General features: G+C 45.6%; 1 protein-coding gene across 2 annotated transcripts in view; it reads left to right on the forward strand.

Annotated features, from left to right (window-relative positions):
- apc2 (APC regulator of WNT signaling pathway 2) overlaps positions 1-14,038 on the forward strand; it is a 193,718-nt gene that overhangs the window by 91,566 nt on the left and 88,114 nt on the right. For both annotated transcript variants that reach the window (XM_068016183.1, XM_068016184.1), the window contains exon 4: positions 3,750-3,942. In XM_068016183.1, coding sequence (XP_067872284.1) covers positions 3,750-3,942 — 193 coding nt within the window. The remainder of the gene's footprint in view (positions 1-3,749; positions 3,943-14,038) is intronic.

Here is a 14,038-nt window from a genome sequence, read left to right on the forward strand (position 1 = left end):
GAAGAGCTGAGGCAGTGGTGGTAGGGGGGAGGGGAGTTAGGCGATGAATGGCTGAAACGCCAAGAGATCAGGCATACCCGCACATGGATATTAGACCTCTGTGTGGCAGCATACAGCTATTTATACCTACTCTCATTACAGGAAATATACATATGGTTATGTCTCTGCAGAGAAGATTAGATTATGTGGGTACATTATACACAGAAATATCACATCAATGCTGATATGTTGATGTATTTTTCTAGTTGATCTGTAGTTAAACTAATGCCATTAGCTATGCTGGTGACTTTTCACTGCACTTATTTGACCTAGAGTAAATGTGCTCCTCCAACATCTGTGATGCATGTAAATACAATTGAGGTGTTAGCAATACAGTGCAACCTCAATAGTCAGAGCTTTATGTACGGGACCAATGGGAGTTGGGTGGGTTTATATTGACATATATATTTTAATGGAAGATGGAAGATGGCAGGATCCCCAAAGACACATTGTACAGCGAGCTCGCCACTGGTATCAGACCCACCGGCCGTCCATGTCTCCGTTATAAAGATGTCTGCAAACGCGACATGAAATCGTGTGACATTGATCACAAGTCGTGGGAGTCAGTTGCCAGCATTCGCCAGAGCTGGCGGGCAGCCATAAAGACAGGGCTAAATTGTGGCGAGTCGAAGAGACTTAGTAGTTGGCAGGAAAAAAGACAGAGGCGCAAGGGGAGAGCCAACTGTGCAACAGCCCCAACAAACAAATTTCTCTGCAGCACCTGTGGAAGAGCCTGTCACTCCAGAATTGGCCTTTATAGCCACTCCAGGCGCTGCTTCACAAACCACTGACCACCTCCAGGCGCGTATCCATTGTCTCTCGAGATAAGGAGGCCCAAAAGATTTTAATATATATACATAGGTAGATAGCTGCTGGCACCCCCACTGACCCCTGACCCGAAACCCCAACTACCACTAAATTTCACTTGAGATGTTGCACTTCAAGGTATCATGGTATTCATACAATAAAAGAGGAGGAGAATTGGGTAGTTATGTTGGTTTCTTCTGACCTGGTGTGAGGGATTTACAAGCAGCTGTCAATCTGCTAGCTTCCCTCATAAGCATCAAGTCTTTAATTGACCTCAGGATGTGCCTGTTTACAGCACCTCCACCTTGTGGCCTGAAAGGGACAAGCTAGATAAACACAACTTAACCTTAGCGACAGAATAATATGCTGCATACTAAAAGGTATAACATCCCTGTCCTTATATTTTTTTAAACATTGCTTGATTTACCAAGAGCAATGCCATGTGAGGTTTGCTAGTTCATTTTTAAAACACTCAGTTTAACATGTGCCAGAAGTTAATCATCCACAGAATTCTATTATAGTGCCCCTTCAGGGCACTGAGTCTGTGCTGACCATCAACCACCCATTTATACTAATCCTACATTCCCTACCACATCCCCATCTTCCCTCAATTCTCCCACCACCTACCTACACAAGGGGCAATTTACAATGGCCAATTTACCTATCAACCTGCAAGTCTTTGACTGTGGGAGGAAACCAGAGCAATTCAGTGGAAACCCACATGGTTACAGGGAGAACTTGCAAACTCCACACAGGCAGTACCCAGAACTGAACCTGGGTTACTAGAGCTGTGAGGCTGCAGTGCTAACCACTGCGCCACCAAATTATATACCAGAGTTCGACTTTATTCAATGAATCATCAGGCTTTCAGGTGCAAATAAGTTATACACCATTAGATATCTCCTCCTGATAATTTAACAGTGACCTGAAACAGTGAAGGTTACTGTGATGCCTTGGAAATGACCTCTCCATATTCTGTGACAGAAAATCTCATATTGCTTTTTCTTGTGTACACCTTTAGTAGCACTCTTATCTCTGCGGCAGAAGTTTATGGGTTCAAGTCCCGCTCAGGACTTGAGTATAAAAATATAACCTGACATTCCAGTGTAGTACTGAGGGAGTGCTCCACTGTTGCAGGTGCTGTCTTTCAGATACAAAGTTAAACTGAAGACCTGTTTGCTCCCTTGGGTGGATGTAAAAGATGCTATGGCACTGTTTTGAAAACGAGCAGGGGAATTATCCCTGGTGTCCTGGTCAATATTTATCCGTCAAATAACATCATCATTGTTATCATGGTTGCTGTTTGTGGGAGCTTACTGTGTGTAAATTGGCTGCTGCATTTCCTACATCACAGCAGTGACTATGCTTCAAAAATACTTCATTTGCTGTAAAGCAGCCTTTACAGGGACGGCATATCCTGTGACTATGAAAGACATTATATTAATGCATTTTTTTTTCTTCTTATTGAGAGATGTTTTTGGTGATCATAATCTGAGGAAGACAGGAGACTCAGGTGTGAGAAAGTTAAAAACTAAGGGCAGAATTTTATGGAGGCAATGGGGGTCTCAGCCGCCAGCTGGAGATCCAGCGAGATACCCTTGTTGTCTCCTTCAGGGAAGGTCTGCCATATTAAGAGCCAGTCAGGCACTTGAAAGGCCACTGGCGGGCCTTTCTCGGGATCAGGACCCCAATCAGAGGCTGGCAGCTCTTTTGCTCGTCAGCCCCACCAGTGAGGTGGTGGCTGCTGTTGGAATGGCACCCACCGGAGGCCCAGTGTTATGGAGCAACCCAGATCAGAGGTAAGTGATGGCGGTCTGGGTTTCACAGGGTGGGGGTTGGGGGGGAGGAGGCTTGTGGGGGGGTCGGCAGCAAGGGCAAGGGGTGGCTCTCACTGGGTCTTCCCCTTCTCAATGCTGGATCCCTTGATCAGGCACTGAGTGCCTTTGAAAAAGGGATTCCCCTGGGAGACCACAAGCAAACCCACATTGGTTTGCATGTCGTGCTCCCCGTCTGGCGACAAGTCCACCGGCTGCTGGGGTGATGGAAGAGGCCCTTAATTGGGCATTAATTGCCCCGTCCACAGGCCTTCCCATCACAGAATTAATCGGGGTGTAAGTGGGGAGGTGGTGGGGTGTCCGGCTGCTACTATCCTGCTCGATTGTGCCCTGCCCGCCTCCAAACCCACCACGGGGGAGAGCAGAAAATATTTAATAAGTATGCCAAATGTATGAGACTCCTTGGCAGCAGTATGAGGTTAAAAAAACAGCCTAATATATTCAGCAACACAATAAGACAGTGGGTATCATGATGTGAGCAGTAAGGCATCTAGAGTTGTCATGTTGGTGGTCTCCTTGATTAAGTTAGGCCATCCTTGGGACACTGAGTGAGGAAAACCTCTTCCTAACTACAATGAAGATCAGACCATCACGTGAATAGCAAGTGAGGAAAGGCTGTTCCCAAGAACAACAAAGGGAAAACAAAGGGAAGACCTGAAAGACACAAAATTTGGTCGAAAGATACTTTGGTAAGAAAGCATAATAGGGGAGGTTGTTAGCTGTACATAAGTGCACATCCATGGAGGGAATTGCCAAAACTGATTGATGTCGGTTGTTGACTACAAATGATTGGTTCAAATGTAAGAGGACTCAAGTTGAAAATTGGAAGGTTAAGAGTATGAAAGAAACTCAGGTGGAACTTTTCAATCAAAAAGTAATAGAGTTGTGAGATAGGTTACAAGGGAAGGTTATCAGAGTGGAGAGTTGGAGAGAGAAAGGATTTGGGTGATGTTGGATTGATTAAGGAACAAACTGGCTTGTTGGGTTGAATAGCATGTTCGTAAATAAGCTTATGTTATATCAATACCACAGGATCGTGATCAAATATTCTTTTGTTTTCTTCTGTAGAGTGGAACACGGATGTTGCCAATCTTTGTGACATAAAGTGGCAATCAAACACGGTGTGCTCGGGACAGGGTGAGTTTGTACCGGAGAAAACAGCTGAGAGAAACCATGTGCACCCTGGAGAAGTACAGATGCAAGATTACTTGCCAGTGGTGAGTGGAAGTGTCGAGCACCTGGAGGAACTTAATGAAGAAAGGTAATTCATGTAACAGCGTTGGGGTGGGGGAAGGATCCATCGGCAGTTACTGTGAGATGTTGCGTTTCAAGGATACTGTAAGTGTTAGTGAGTTAGGTGTGGGGAAATAGTGGTGTAGTGGTAACGTCACTAGGCTAGCAATCAGAGGCCCAGGCTAATGTGCTGGGGACATGGGTTCAATACCCAGCATGGCAGCTGGTGGAGTTTAAATTCAGTTAATTAATAAAAAGGAAAAACCTGGAATTGAAAGCTAGTCTCAGTAATGGTGCCTTGAACCTATCATTGATTGTTGTTGTTATCAACAACATTGATTGTTGTAAAAACTCCTCTGGTCCTCTAATGTCATGTAGGGAAGGAAATCTGCTGTCCTTATCTGCTCTGTCCTACACGTGACTCCAGACCCACAGCAATGTGTGAGTGACTCTTAATTGCCCTCTGAAATGGCCTAGCATTAGGGATGGGTAAGAATGCTTGTCTGCCAGTGATGCCCACATCCCATGAAAGAATTAAAAAAGGCCTTTCCTCTGTTGAAAAGAATGCCCAGAAGTCAGCAAGATATAAAATACAAAGGGGGAAAAAAAATGGGAATACTGGAAATCTGGGGTAAAAATAGAAAATTCTGGAAATAAGGAACAATTAGAGAAACTCAATAGGTACACTTTAGAGGATTTTTAGACTATGGAATGCATTACCACAAGTGTCAATTGAAGTTGAGTCAACTGGCACATTCAAGAAAGAATTAATTAAACATGAAAAAAATCACAGGGTCTGAGGGATGATGAAACAAAAAGCCCCCTTTTTGAACCAAAAGTACAATAAAATATTAAATGATTTAGACAGGGGAAGTCTGAATACTTCAACAAACTAAGACAGGTTAGTTGGGCCAAAGCATGTAACGAGGAAAAGAGATTTACAACAGATACATTAGCAAGAACTTCTTTGTAGAATGGGTGCTAAATGTTTAGAATAATTTGATAGGCTGTATAAAGACAAAGTCACCACAGGGCTTTCAAAATGAAATTGTGTGCTATAATAGGATGGTTAGGAGGGTGAATTTCCATTGCTATATTGCTAACAAGGGGGTGCGATCCAAAGAGAGCACTCAACAGAGGTTTGGGATATGTGCAGTGCACACTCACCAAATCGGAGAATGACCTTTTGGGTGCCGGGGGAATGAGGTTTGGCCAGCTGAAAGACCTTTTCTCATCCCAGAGTTTCTTTAAAATGCACAACAGGCCAATCAGCACTTGAAAATGGGCAAGTATCTCAAGAATCATGAACGGTAATCTTCAGGAAATACAATGTTTTCTGATGAAAGTTCTCATCTGAATTGCTAACATATTCATCTCTTGTAGGTTCTGATCGAGCATCTCTTGTTAAGTGGCTCTTTCTGCTTATTCTGTGTGTGTAAGCAGTTCCAGAATTTTGCATTAATGCTGGGTTGTTATGCCATCAAACTATAATTCACAGTTGCGTGTTACTGATGTTATTTTTCCGTGGTTGAGATGAAAACACTTGTAGAAGAATCAAAATCGTATTTCAACAGGGCTGACAGTGCAATGACAAAGCAATATCTGTAAACAGTTTCCCCCACTCATTAAGTGAAGACATTAATCATGTAAATATATATACACACACACATAGAGTATGAGGTAAATAGAGTACACCGAGAAATAGGGCTGGATTTTCCTACTGGGGTCAGGAACCTGACATTGGACGAACTCCTGGATCCTGGCCCCACACCTCATCGGAAGTAGACCCCCCAATGTGATTTTTCAGTGCCAGGCCAATTAATAGCCAGAGGGCGCATTTGCCATCCAATTAAGGATGGCGGACGAGTTCCCAAGGCTGGAGGGCCAATAGGAGGCTCTCCAGCAGTGACACATTGGCAGTCCCACTGTCCGAAATAGAAAGAGGCCACAGCTGATAGGCCATCCTGGTGGAGGGGAAATCCCTCCACAAGTCAGCCCGTGGCTGCAGCTGTGGCCATTGTGGGGTGAGGGTTTAAAAAGACCACTGGAGCTGTTATGGACAGGTAGGAAATGATAAGGGCAGGAAATTTATGCTCTCCCCATTGTGGGTTTGGAGGCAAGGAGAGCATATAATCAGGTGGGATGGTGGCAGGGAGCACCCCACCACCTTCTCCCATCTGCCAAAATTAAGTCCGAGGCAGGAAGGCCTGTGAACGCCCTTCCCACCCCGTCGCCAATTGAGGCCCTTAAGTGGGCAATTAATGCCCAATTAAGGGCCTTCTTCTACCACGGTCGCCGCAATTAGCCTGTCACCGCCCAGGGAGTATGGCAAGATAAACCGTGCAGGTTGCTTGCCAGCTTTGGGGGGATGGGGGGAGGGTCCCTCACTAAAGGGCACTTAGTGCCTGAACGAGGGACCTGGCATTGAGAAGGGGGGGCCCGCTGATAGCCATACCCCTGCCCTTGCTGCTGACCCTTCTACAACCCCTCCTCCGTGACCCCCACCCAGCGAGACCCCTCATGCCCTGACCTACCTGTGACCTGGCCGCTCCTCGTCCTCAGTTGAGTGCTCGACCGGCAGCAGCCACTGCCTTCGTGGTGGTGCTGCTCAGTTAAAGAATTGCTGGCCTCTGATTGGCTCTCAGAAGGTAGAACTTCCATCGCTGGGGTACATGATCCCATGGATGGCCCACCGCTGTCCAGTTAAGTGCCTAATTGACACTTGATTCAGCGGAGTTCCCACAGAAGGACTGACGCGGAATTCTCAGCAGCGCTTTTGCTGGAGGGCGAAACCCTTGTTACCCGGATAAAATCCTGGCCATGGGGTGGTTTCCATTTTCACCTCTGAACTCAAGGCAGGCAGTGTTTTATTAGAATTGTGTTTTAAATCTTGAATGTTTTAATGGTCAAAGAACAGACAAGTGGCAGGTTTCTTGTAGGTTTAAAGAAAGATTATCAAACAAAGAAAAAAGAAAATTTGCAACTTCACCCATACACACACTCACACATGCATACACATACACGAGAAAAGATAGAAATTAAAAGATAGCATGCATTTAGGTCTGGTGTTTTTAAACCTTGTGAAACCTTGCTCGTTTTTCCGGGAGGAAACTTTAAATGGTGCAGGCCTGTTATTCCTTTTTGCCTGGTTTACTGGAGTCAAGCTATGGAGAGTTTCAGATCGATGAATGCTTTGCTGCAGAAGTCTTTGGTTAAAACTCAGTTACAGTCCAATGGCGAAGGTCCTGTTTCAATCTCTTAGATGGGAAGTTTTCAAAGGTCATCTTTTCGCCTCTGCCTCCAGGTAATTTTTAAAAGATGGTATTCAGCAGGGTCTTCTTCTTGGCTGGATAGATCTCTCTTTCAGCCTCCTGATTGCTGATGTTCAGTCTCTGGTTTCTGCACAGAAAAAAGAAACCGTATCAGGCTTGATTTCTGTCAGATGCCACAGTGGCAGCAGTGTGTACCATCTATAAGATGCACTGGAGCAACATACCAAGGCTCCTTAGGGGCACCTTCCAAACCCGCGACCTCTACCACCTAGAAGGACAAGGGCAGAAGATGAATTGGAACGCCACCACCTGCAAGTTCCCCTCCAAGTCACACACCATCCTGACTTGGAACTATATCGCCGTTCCTTCACTGTCGCTGGGTCAAAATCCTAGAACTCCCTTCCTAACAGCACTGTGGGTGTACCTACCCCACATGGACTGCAATGGTTCAAGAAGGCAGCTCACCACCACCTTCTCAAGGGCAATTGGGGATGGGCAATAAATGCTGGCCTAACCAGCAATGTCCACATCCCGTGAAGGAATAAAAAAATGTGAAAAAAGTTGCTCTTCCCTAGTGTCTGAATGTGTGACCATTGTTAGTCAGTGGTGTTTGAACCATAGAACAGTTATGGCACAGAAAGAGACCATTCAGCCCATCGTGTCTGCGCCGGCTGAAAAAACTAGCTGCTCAGTCTAATCCCACCTTCCAGCACCTGGTCCATAGCCTTGCAGGTTCAGGTGCATGTCCAGATACCTTTTAAATGAGTTGAGAGTTTCTGCCTCCACCACTGATTTGGGCAGTGAATTCCAGACACCCACCACCTTCTGGCTGAAGAAGTTTTTCCTCATGGCCTCTCTAATCCTTCTACCAATCACCTTAAATCTATGCCCCCTGATAATTGACTCTCCACCAGGGGAAGCAGGTCCTTCCTGTCTACTGTATCTAGGCCCCTCATAATTTTGTACACCTCAATTAACTCACCCCTCAGCCTTCTCTGTTCTAAGGAAAACAAGCCTAGCCTATCCATTCTTTCCTCGTAGCAGCAATTTTCAAGCCCTGGCAACATTCTTTAAATCTCCTCTGCACTCTCTCCAGAGCAATTATGTTCTTCCTGTAATGTGGTAACCAGAACTGTACGCAATACTCCAGCTGTGGCCTAACCAGCATTTTATACAGTTCCAGCATTACATCCCTGCTTTTGTATTCTATACCTTGATCAATAAAGGAAAGCATTCCATATGCCTTCTTCACCACTCTATCTACCTGTCCTGCCACCTTCAGGGACCTGTGGACATGCACTCCAAAGTCTCTCACTTCTTCTACCCCTCTCAATATCCTCCCGTTTATTGTATATTACCTTGGTTTGTTTTCCCTCCCCAAATGCATTACCTCACACTTCTCCGGATTAAATTCCATTTGCCACTTTTCCTCCCACTCAACCAAACCATTGATATCATTCTGGAGTCTACAGCTATCCTCTTCACTATCAACTACACCGCCAATATTTGAGTCATCTGCAATTTTCCCAATCATGCCTCCCACATTTAGTCCAAATCATTAATATATACCACAAACAGCAAGGGACCCAACACTGAGCCCTGTGGAACGCCACTGGAAACCACTTTCCATTTGCAAAAACATCCGTCGACCACTACCCTTTGTTTCCTGTCACTGAGCCAATTTTGGATCCAACTTGCCCCATTCCTCTGTATCCCATGGGCTTTCATTTTTCTGACCAGTCTGCTATGTGGGACCTTGTCAAATGCCTTACTAAAATCTGTGAAGACCACATTCACTGAACTACCCTCATCAATTCTCCTTGTTCCTCCCTCAAAAAATTCAATCAAGTTAGTAAGACACGACTTTCCTTTAACAAATCCATGCTGACTATCTCCGAATAATCCGTGCCTTTCTAAGTGGCAGTTTATCCTGTCTCTCAGAATTGATTCCAATAATTTACCCACCACCGAGGTCAGACTGACCAGCCTATTATTATTTGGCCTATCCTTCGCACCCTTTTTAAACAGTGGTACAATATTCGCAGACCTCCAGTCCTCTAGTACCTCGTCTGTATTCAGTGAGGATTTGAAAGTGATCCTCACAGCATCCGCTATTTCCTCAAATAAAAGCAAAATACTGCGGATGCTGGAAATCTGAAATAAGAATAAGAAATGCTGGAAATACTCAGCAAGTCTGGCAGCATCTGTGGAGAGAGAAGCAGAGTTAACGTTTCAGGTCAGTGACCCTTCTTCAGAACTGGCAAATATTAGAAATGTAGAAGGTTATAAGCAAGTAAAGCAGGGGTGGGGCAAGAGATAACAAAGGAGACGGTGTAAATAGGACAAGGTCACAGAATAACTGACCAGAAGGTCGTGGAGCAAAGGCAAACAATATGTTAATGGTGTGTTGAAAGACAAAGCATTAGTACAGATAGGGTGTTAATGGACTGAAATTGAACAGCCGCAAGTACAAACATGAAAAAAAAAACAGTGGGTAAGCAAACTGAACAAACTAAGATGAAAAAAAATAAAATAAATACAAAAAAATATAAAAAAAGGAAAAAGAAAAAATAACTAAAAATAAAAGTAAAATGGGGGGCCCGTCATGCTCTGAAATTATTGAACTCAATGTTCAGTCCGGCAGGCTGTAGTGTACCTAATCGGTAAATGAGATGCTGTTCCTCGAGCTTGCGTTGATGTTCACTGGAACACTGCAGCAATCCCATGACAGATATGTGAGCATGAGAGCAGGGGGGAGTGTTGAAATAGCAAGCAACCGGAAGCTCGGGGTCCTTGCGGACTGAGCGGAGGTGTTCCGCAAAGCGGTCACCCAGTCTGCGTTTGGTCTCCCCAATGTAGAGGAGACCACATTGTGAGCAGCGAATACAGTATACTGCATTGAAAGATGTACAAGTAAATTGCTGCTTCACCTGAAAGGAGTGTTTGGGGCCTGGGATAGTGAGGAGAGAGGAGGTAAATGGTCAGGTATTACACCTCCTGCGATTGCAGGGGAAAGTGCCATGGGAAGGGGACGAGGTGGTGGGGCTAACGGAGGAGTGGACCAGGGTGTCACGGAGGGAACAATCCCTTCGGAATGCTGACAGGGGAAAGGAGGGGAAGATGCGACTGGTAGTGGCATCACACTGGAGGTGGCGGAAATGGCGGAGGATGATCCTTTGGATATGGAGGCTGATGGGGTGGAAAGTGAGGACAAGGGGAACCCTGTCGCGATTCTGGGAGGGAGGGGAAGGGGTGAGGGTAGAGGTGCGGGAAATGGGCCGGACATGGTTGAGGGCCCTGTCAACCACAGTGGGGGGGGAATCCTCAGTTGAGGAAAAAGGAAGACATTTCAGAAGCGCTGTCATGGAAGGTAGCATCATCAGAGCAGATGCGTCGGAGACGGAGAAACTGGGAGAATGGAATGCAGTCCTTACAGGAGGCAGGGTGTGAAGAAGTGTAGTCGAGGTAGCTGTGGGAGTCAGTGGGCTTATAATGGATATTAGTAGACAGCCTATCACCAGAGATGGAGATAGAGAGGTCGAGGAAGGGAAGGGAAGTGTCGGAGATGGACCATGTAAAGGTGAGAGAAGGTTGGAAATTAGAAGCAAAGTTGATAAAGTTTTCCAGTTCGGGGCGGGAGCAGGAAACAGCACCAATACAGTCATCAATGTACTGGAAAAAGAGTTGGGGTGGGGGCCTGAGTAGGACTGGAACAAGGAATGTTCGACATAACCCACAAAAAGATAGGCATAACTAGGACCCATGCGGGTACCCATTGCAACACCTTTTACTTGAAGGAAGTGAGTGGAGTTGAAGGAGAAGTTGTTCAATGTGAGAACAGGTTCAGCCAGATGGAGGAGGGTGGTGGTGTTTGGGGACTGGTTGGGCCTCTGTTCAAGGAAGAAGCGGAGAGCCCTCAAACCTTCCTGGTGGGGGATGGAGGTGTAGAGAGATTGGACGTCCATAGTGAAGAGGAGGCGGTTGGGGCCAGGAAACTGGAAATTGTCAAAATGACGTAGGGCATCAGAAGAGTCACGGATGTAGGTGGGAAGAGACTGGACCAGCGGAGAAAAGATAGAGTCAAAATAGGAAGAAATAAGTTCAGTGGGGCAGGAGCAGGCTGACACAACGGGTCTGCCGGGACAGTCCTGTTTGTGGATTTTGGAAAGAAGGTAGAAGCGGGCTGTCCGGGATTGTGGGACTATGAGGTTGGAAGCTGTAGAAAGAAGATCTCCAGAGGAGATGAGGTCAGTGACAGTCCTGTGGATCGTAGCTTGATGTTCGAAGGTGGGGTCATGGTCCAGAGGGAGGTAGGAAGTAGTGTCTGAGAGTTGGCGCTGAGCCTATGCAAGTAATCCCTGGCTTCCTTTAACAGCCTGGGATACAATCCGTCCAACCCTGGTGATTTATCCACTTTCATGGATGTCAGAAGACCCTCTAGTACTTCCTCTCTCATCATGCTTATTGTATCTAATATTTAACATTCCTCCTCTTTAACTAAAATGTCTGCATCAACCCTCTTCTTTGTGAAGACAAAGTACTCATTAAGAACCCTGCCCACATCTTCTGCAACCATGCATAAGTTCCCATGTACATCTCTGATAGGCCCTACCCTTTCCTTAGTTATCCTCTTGCTCTTAATGCACTGATAAACATCTCCAACAAGAGAGAAGCTAACCATCTCCCCTTGACATTCAACAGCATTACCATCGCTGAATCCCCCACTATCAACATCCTAGGGGTTACCATTGACCAGAAACTGAACTGGAGTAGCCATATAAATACTGTGGCTACAAGAGCAGGTCAGAGGCTAGGAATCCTGAGGCGAGTAACTTACCTCCTGACTCCCCAAAGCCTATCCACCATCTACAAGGCACAAGTCAGGAGTGTGATGGAATACTCTCTACTTGCCTGAATGGGTGCAGCTCCAACAACACTCGACATCATCCAGGACAAAGCAGCCCACTTGATTGGCACCCCATATACAAACATTCACTCCCTCCACCACCGACGCACACTGGCAGCAGTGTGTACCATCTACAATATGCACTTCAGCAACTCACCAAGGCTCCTTAGACAGCACCTTCCAAACCCGTGACCTCTACCAACTAGAAGGACAAGGGCAGCAAATGCATAGGAACACCACCACCTGCAAGTTCCCCTCCAAGTCACACACCATCCTGACTGGAACTATATCGCCATTCCTTCACTGTCGCTGGGTCAAAATCCTGGAACTCCCTTCCTAACAGCACTGTGGTTATACCTACCCCAAATGGACTGCAGCGGTTCAAGAAGGCAGCTCACTACCACCATCTCAAGGGCAATTAGGGATGGGCAATAAATGCTGGCCTGCCCAGCATCGCTCACATCCCATGAATGAATTAAAAAAAAACATTTTTGTGTTTTCCTTGATTTTTACCTGCCTATTTTTTTTCATGACCTCTCTTTGCTTTCCTAATTTCCTTTTTTACTTCACCCTGCATTTTCTATACTCCTCAAGGCTTTCGAAAGTATTAATTTTTTTCTGACTGTCATAAGCTTTCTTTTTCTGTTTTATCTCACCCTGTATGCTTCTAGATAACCAGGGGGCTCTAGTTTTGGCAGTACCTCCCTTTTTCTTTTTCTACACTGTGCCTGTAGAATCTCACTTTTGAATGTTTCCCCCTGGTTTGCCACTGATTTTCTTTCAAGTAGCTTTATCCAGTCCACTTTCACCTCTCAGCTTCATAAAATTTGCCTTCCCCCCCATTTAGAACTTTAACTCCTGTTCTATCTTTGTCCTTTTCCATAATAATGCTAAATCTAACTGTATTATGGTCACTATCTCCAAAATGGTCACCCACTTCTACTTCATCCACTTGCCCAGTTTCATTTCCTAAGACTAAATCTAGAAATGCACCCCCTCTCATTAGGCTTGTTACATGCTGGCTAAAAAAGTTCTCTTGAATGCAGTTCAAGAATTTTCTGCCCTCTGTTTGTACACTGTTTGTATCCCAGTTGATATTAGGGTAGTTGAAATCCCCAACTATTATTGCCATATTGTTTTTGCACTCAGAAATTTGCCAACATATTTGTTCTTCTATCTCCCTAGTAGTGTGGCTGCCCTTTTTTTATTTCTGAGCTGAACCCATATAGCCTCATTTGATGATTCATTTTGCATATCAACCCTCCTCACAGCTGTAATTGAGTCTTTAACCAATAATGCTACACCCCCTCCTTTTTTATCCCCCTCTCTATCCTGCCTGAAAACTCTATATCCAGCGATGTTGAGCTGCCATTTTTGCTCTTCTTTAAGCCAAGTTTCCGTTATAGCAATGATATCATGAATGTTGCTCATCTTGATAAAGTGGTGTTTGGGGTTACCTTTTGTCCACAGTTTGGGTCTGGAGACACTGGTGGGAATTTTATGCTCTCCTTCTGATAACTGGGAAATTCCAGGGCGAGGGCCCTTAATAGGCCCCTTAATTACCTTTAGTGGCTACCTGCCACTTGTGGGCGGGTAGCCGTTCCGCCCCAACCTGGCTTTTTTTGAAAGTGGCTTGGGGGCAGAACTGTGTCGGCAAACTGACATGCCGGCTGGTGGTGGAAAATTCAGGGCCTTGCCACCTCCAGTCTGAACCCCCTCTGGCGATGAAAATATGGCCCATAATTCTTGATTAACACTGTGTTTTAAGGCTGTAGTCTTTGGACACTGCAGACTAACCTCCGCCAGTCTGAGTCCAAGGTGAAGTGAGAATGCGGCCATGCTCAGTGGTCTGTGTCCCAGGTTGTTAGCTGTTAAGTTTAGGAGAGTGGATGGGATGGGAGTTCCCACTTTTTCTTGACATCTGAGTTTGAAAAGTGTTCCCCAGG

Source organism: Heterodontus francisci, chromosome 36 (genome assembly GCF_036365525.1).
Source record: "Heterodontus francisci isolate sHetFra1 chromosome 36, sHetFra1.hap1, whole genome shotgun sequence".
NCBI lineage: Eukaryota > Metazoa > Chordata > Chondrichthyes > Heterodontiformes > Heterodontidae > Heterodontus > Heterodontus francisci.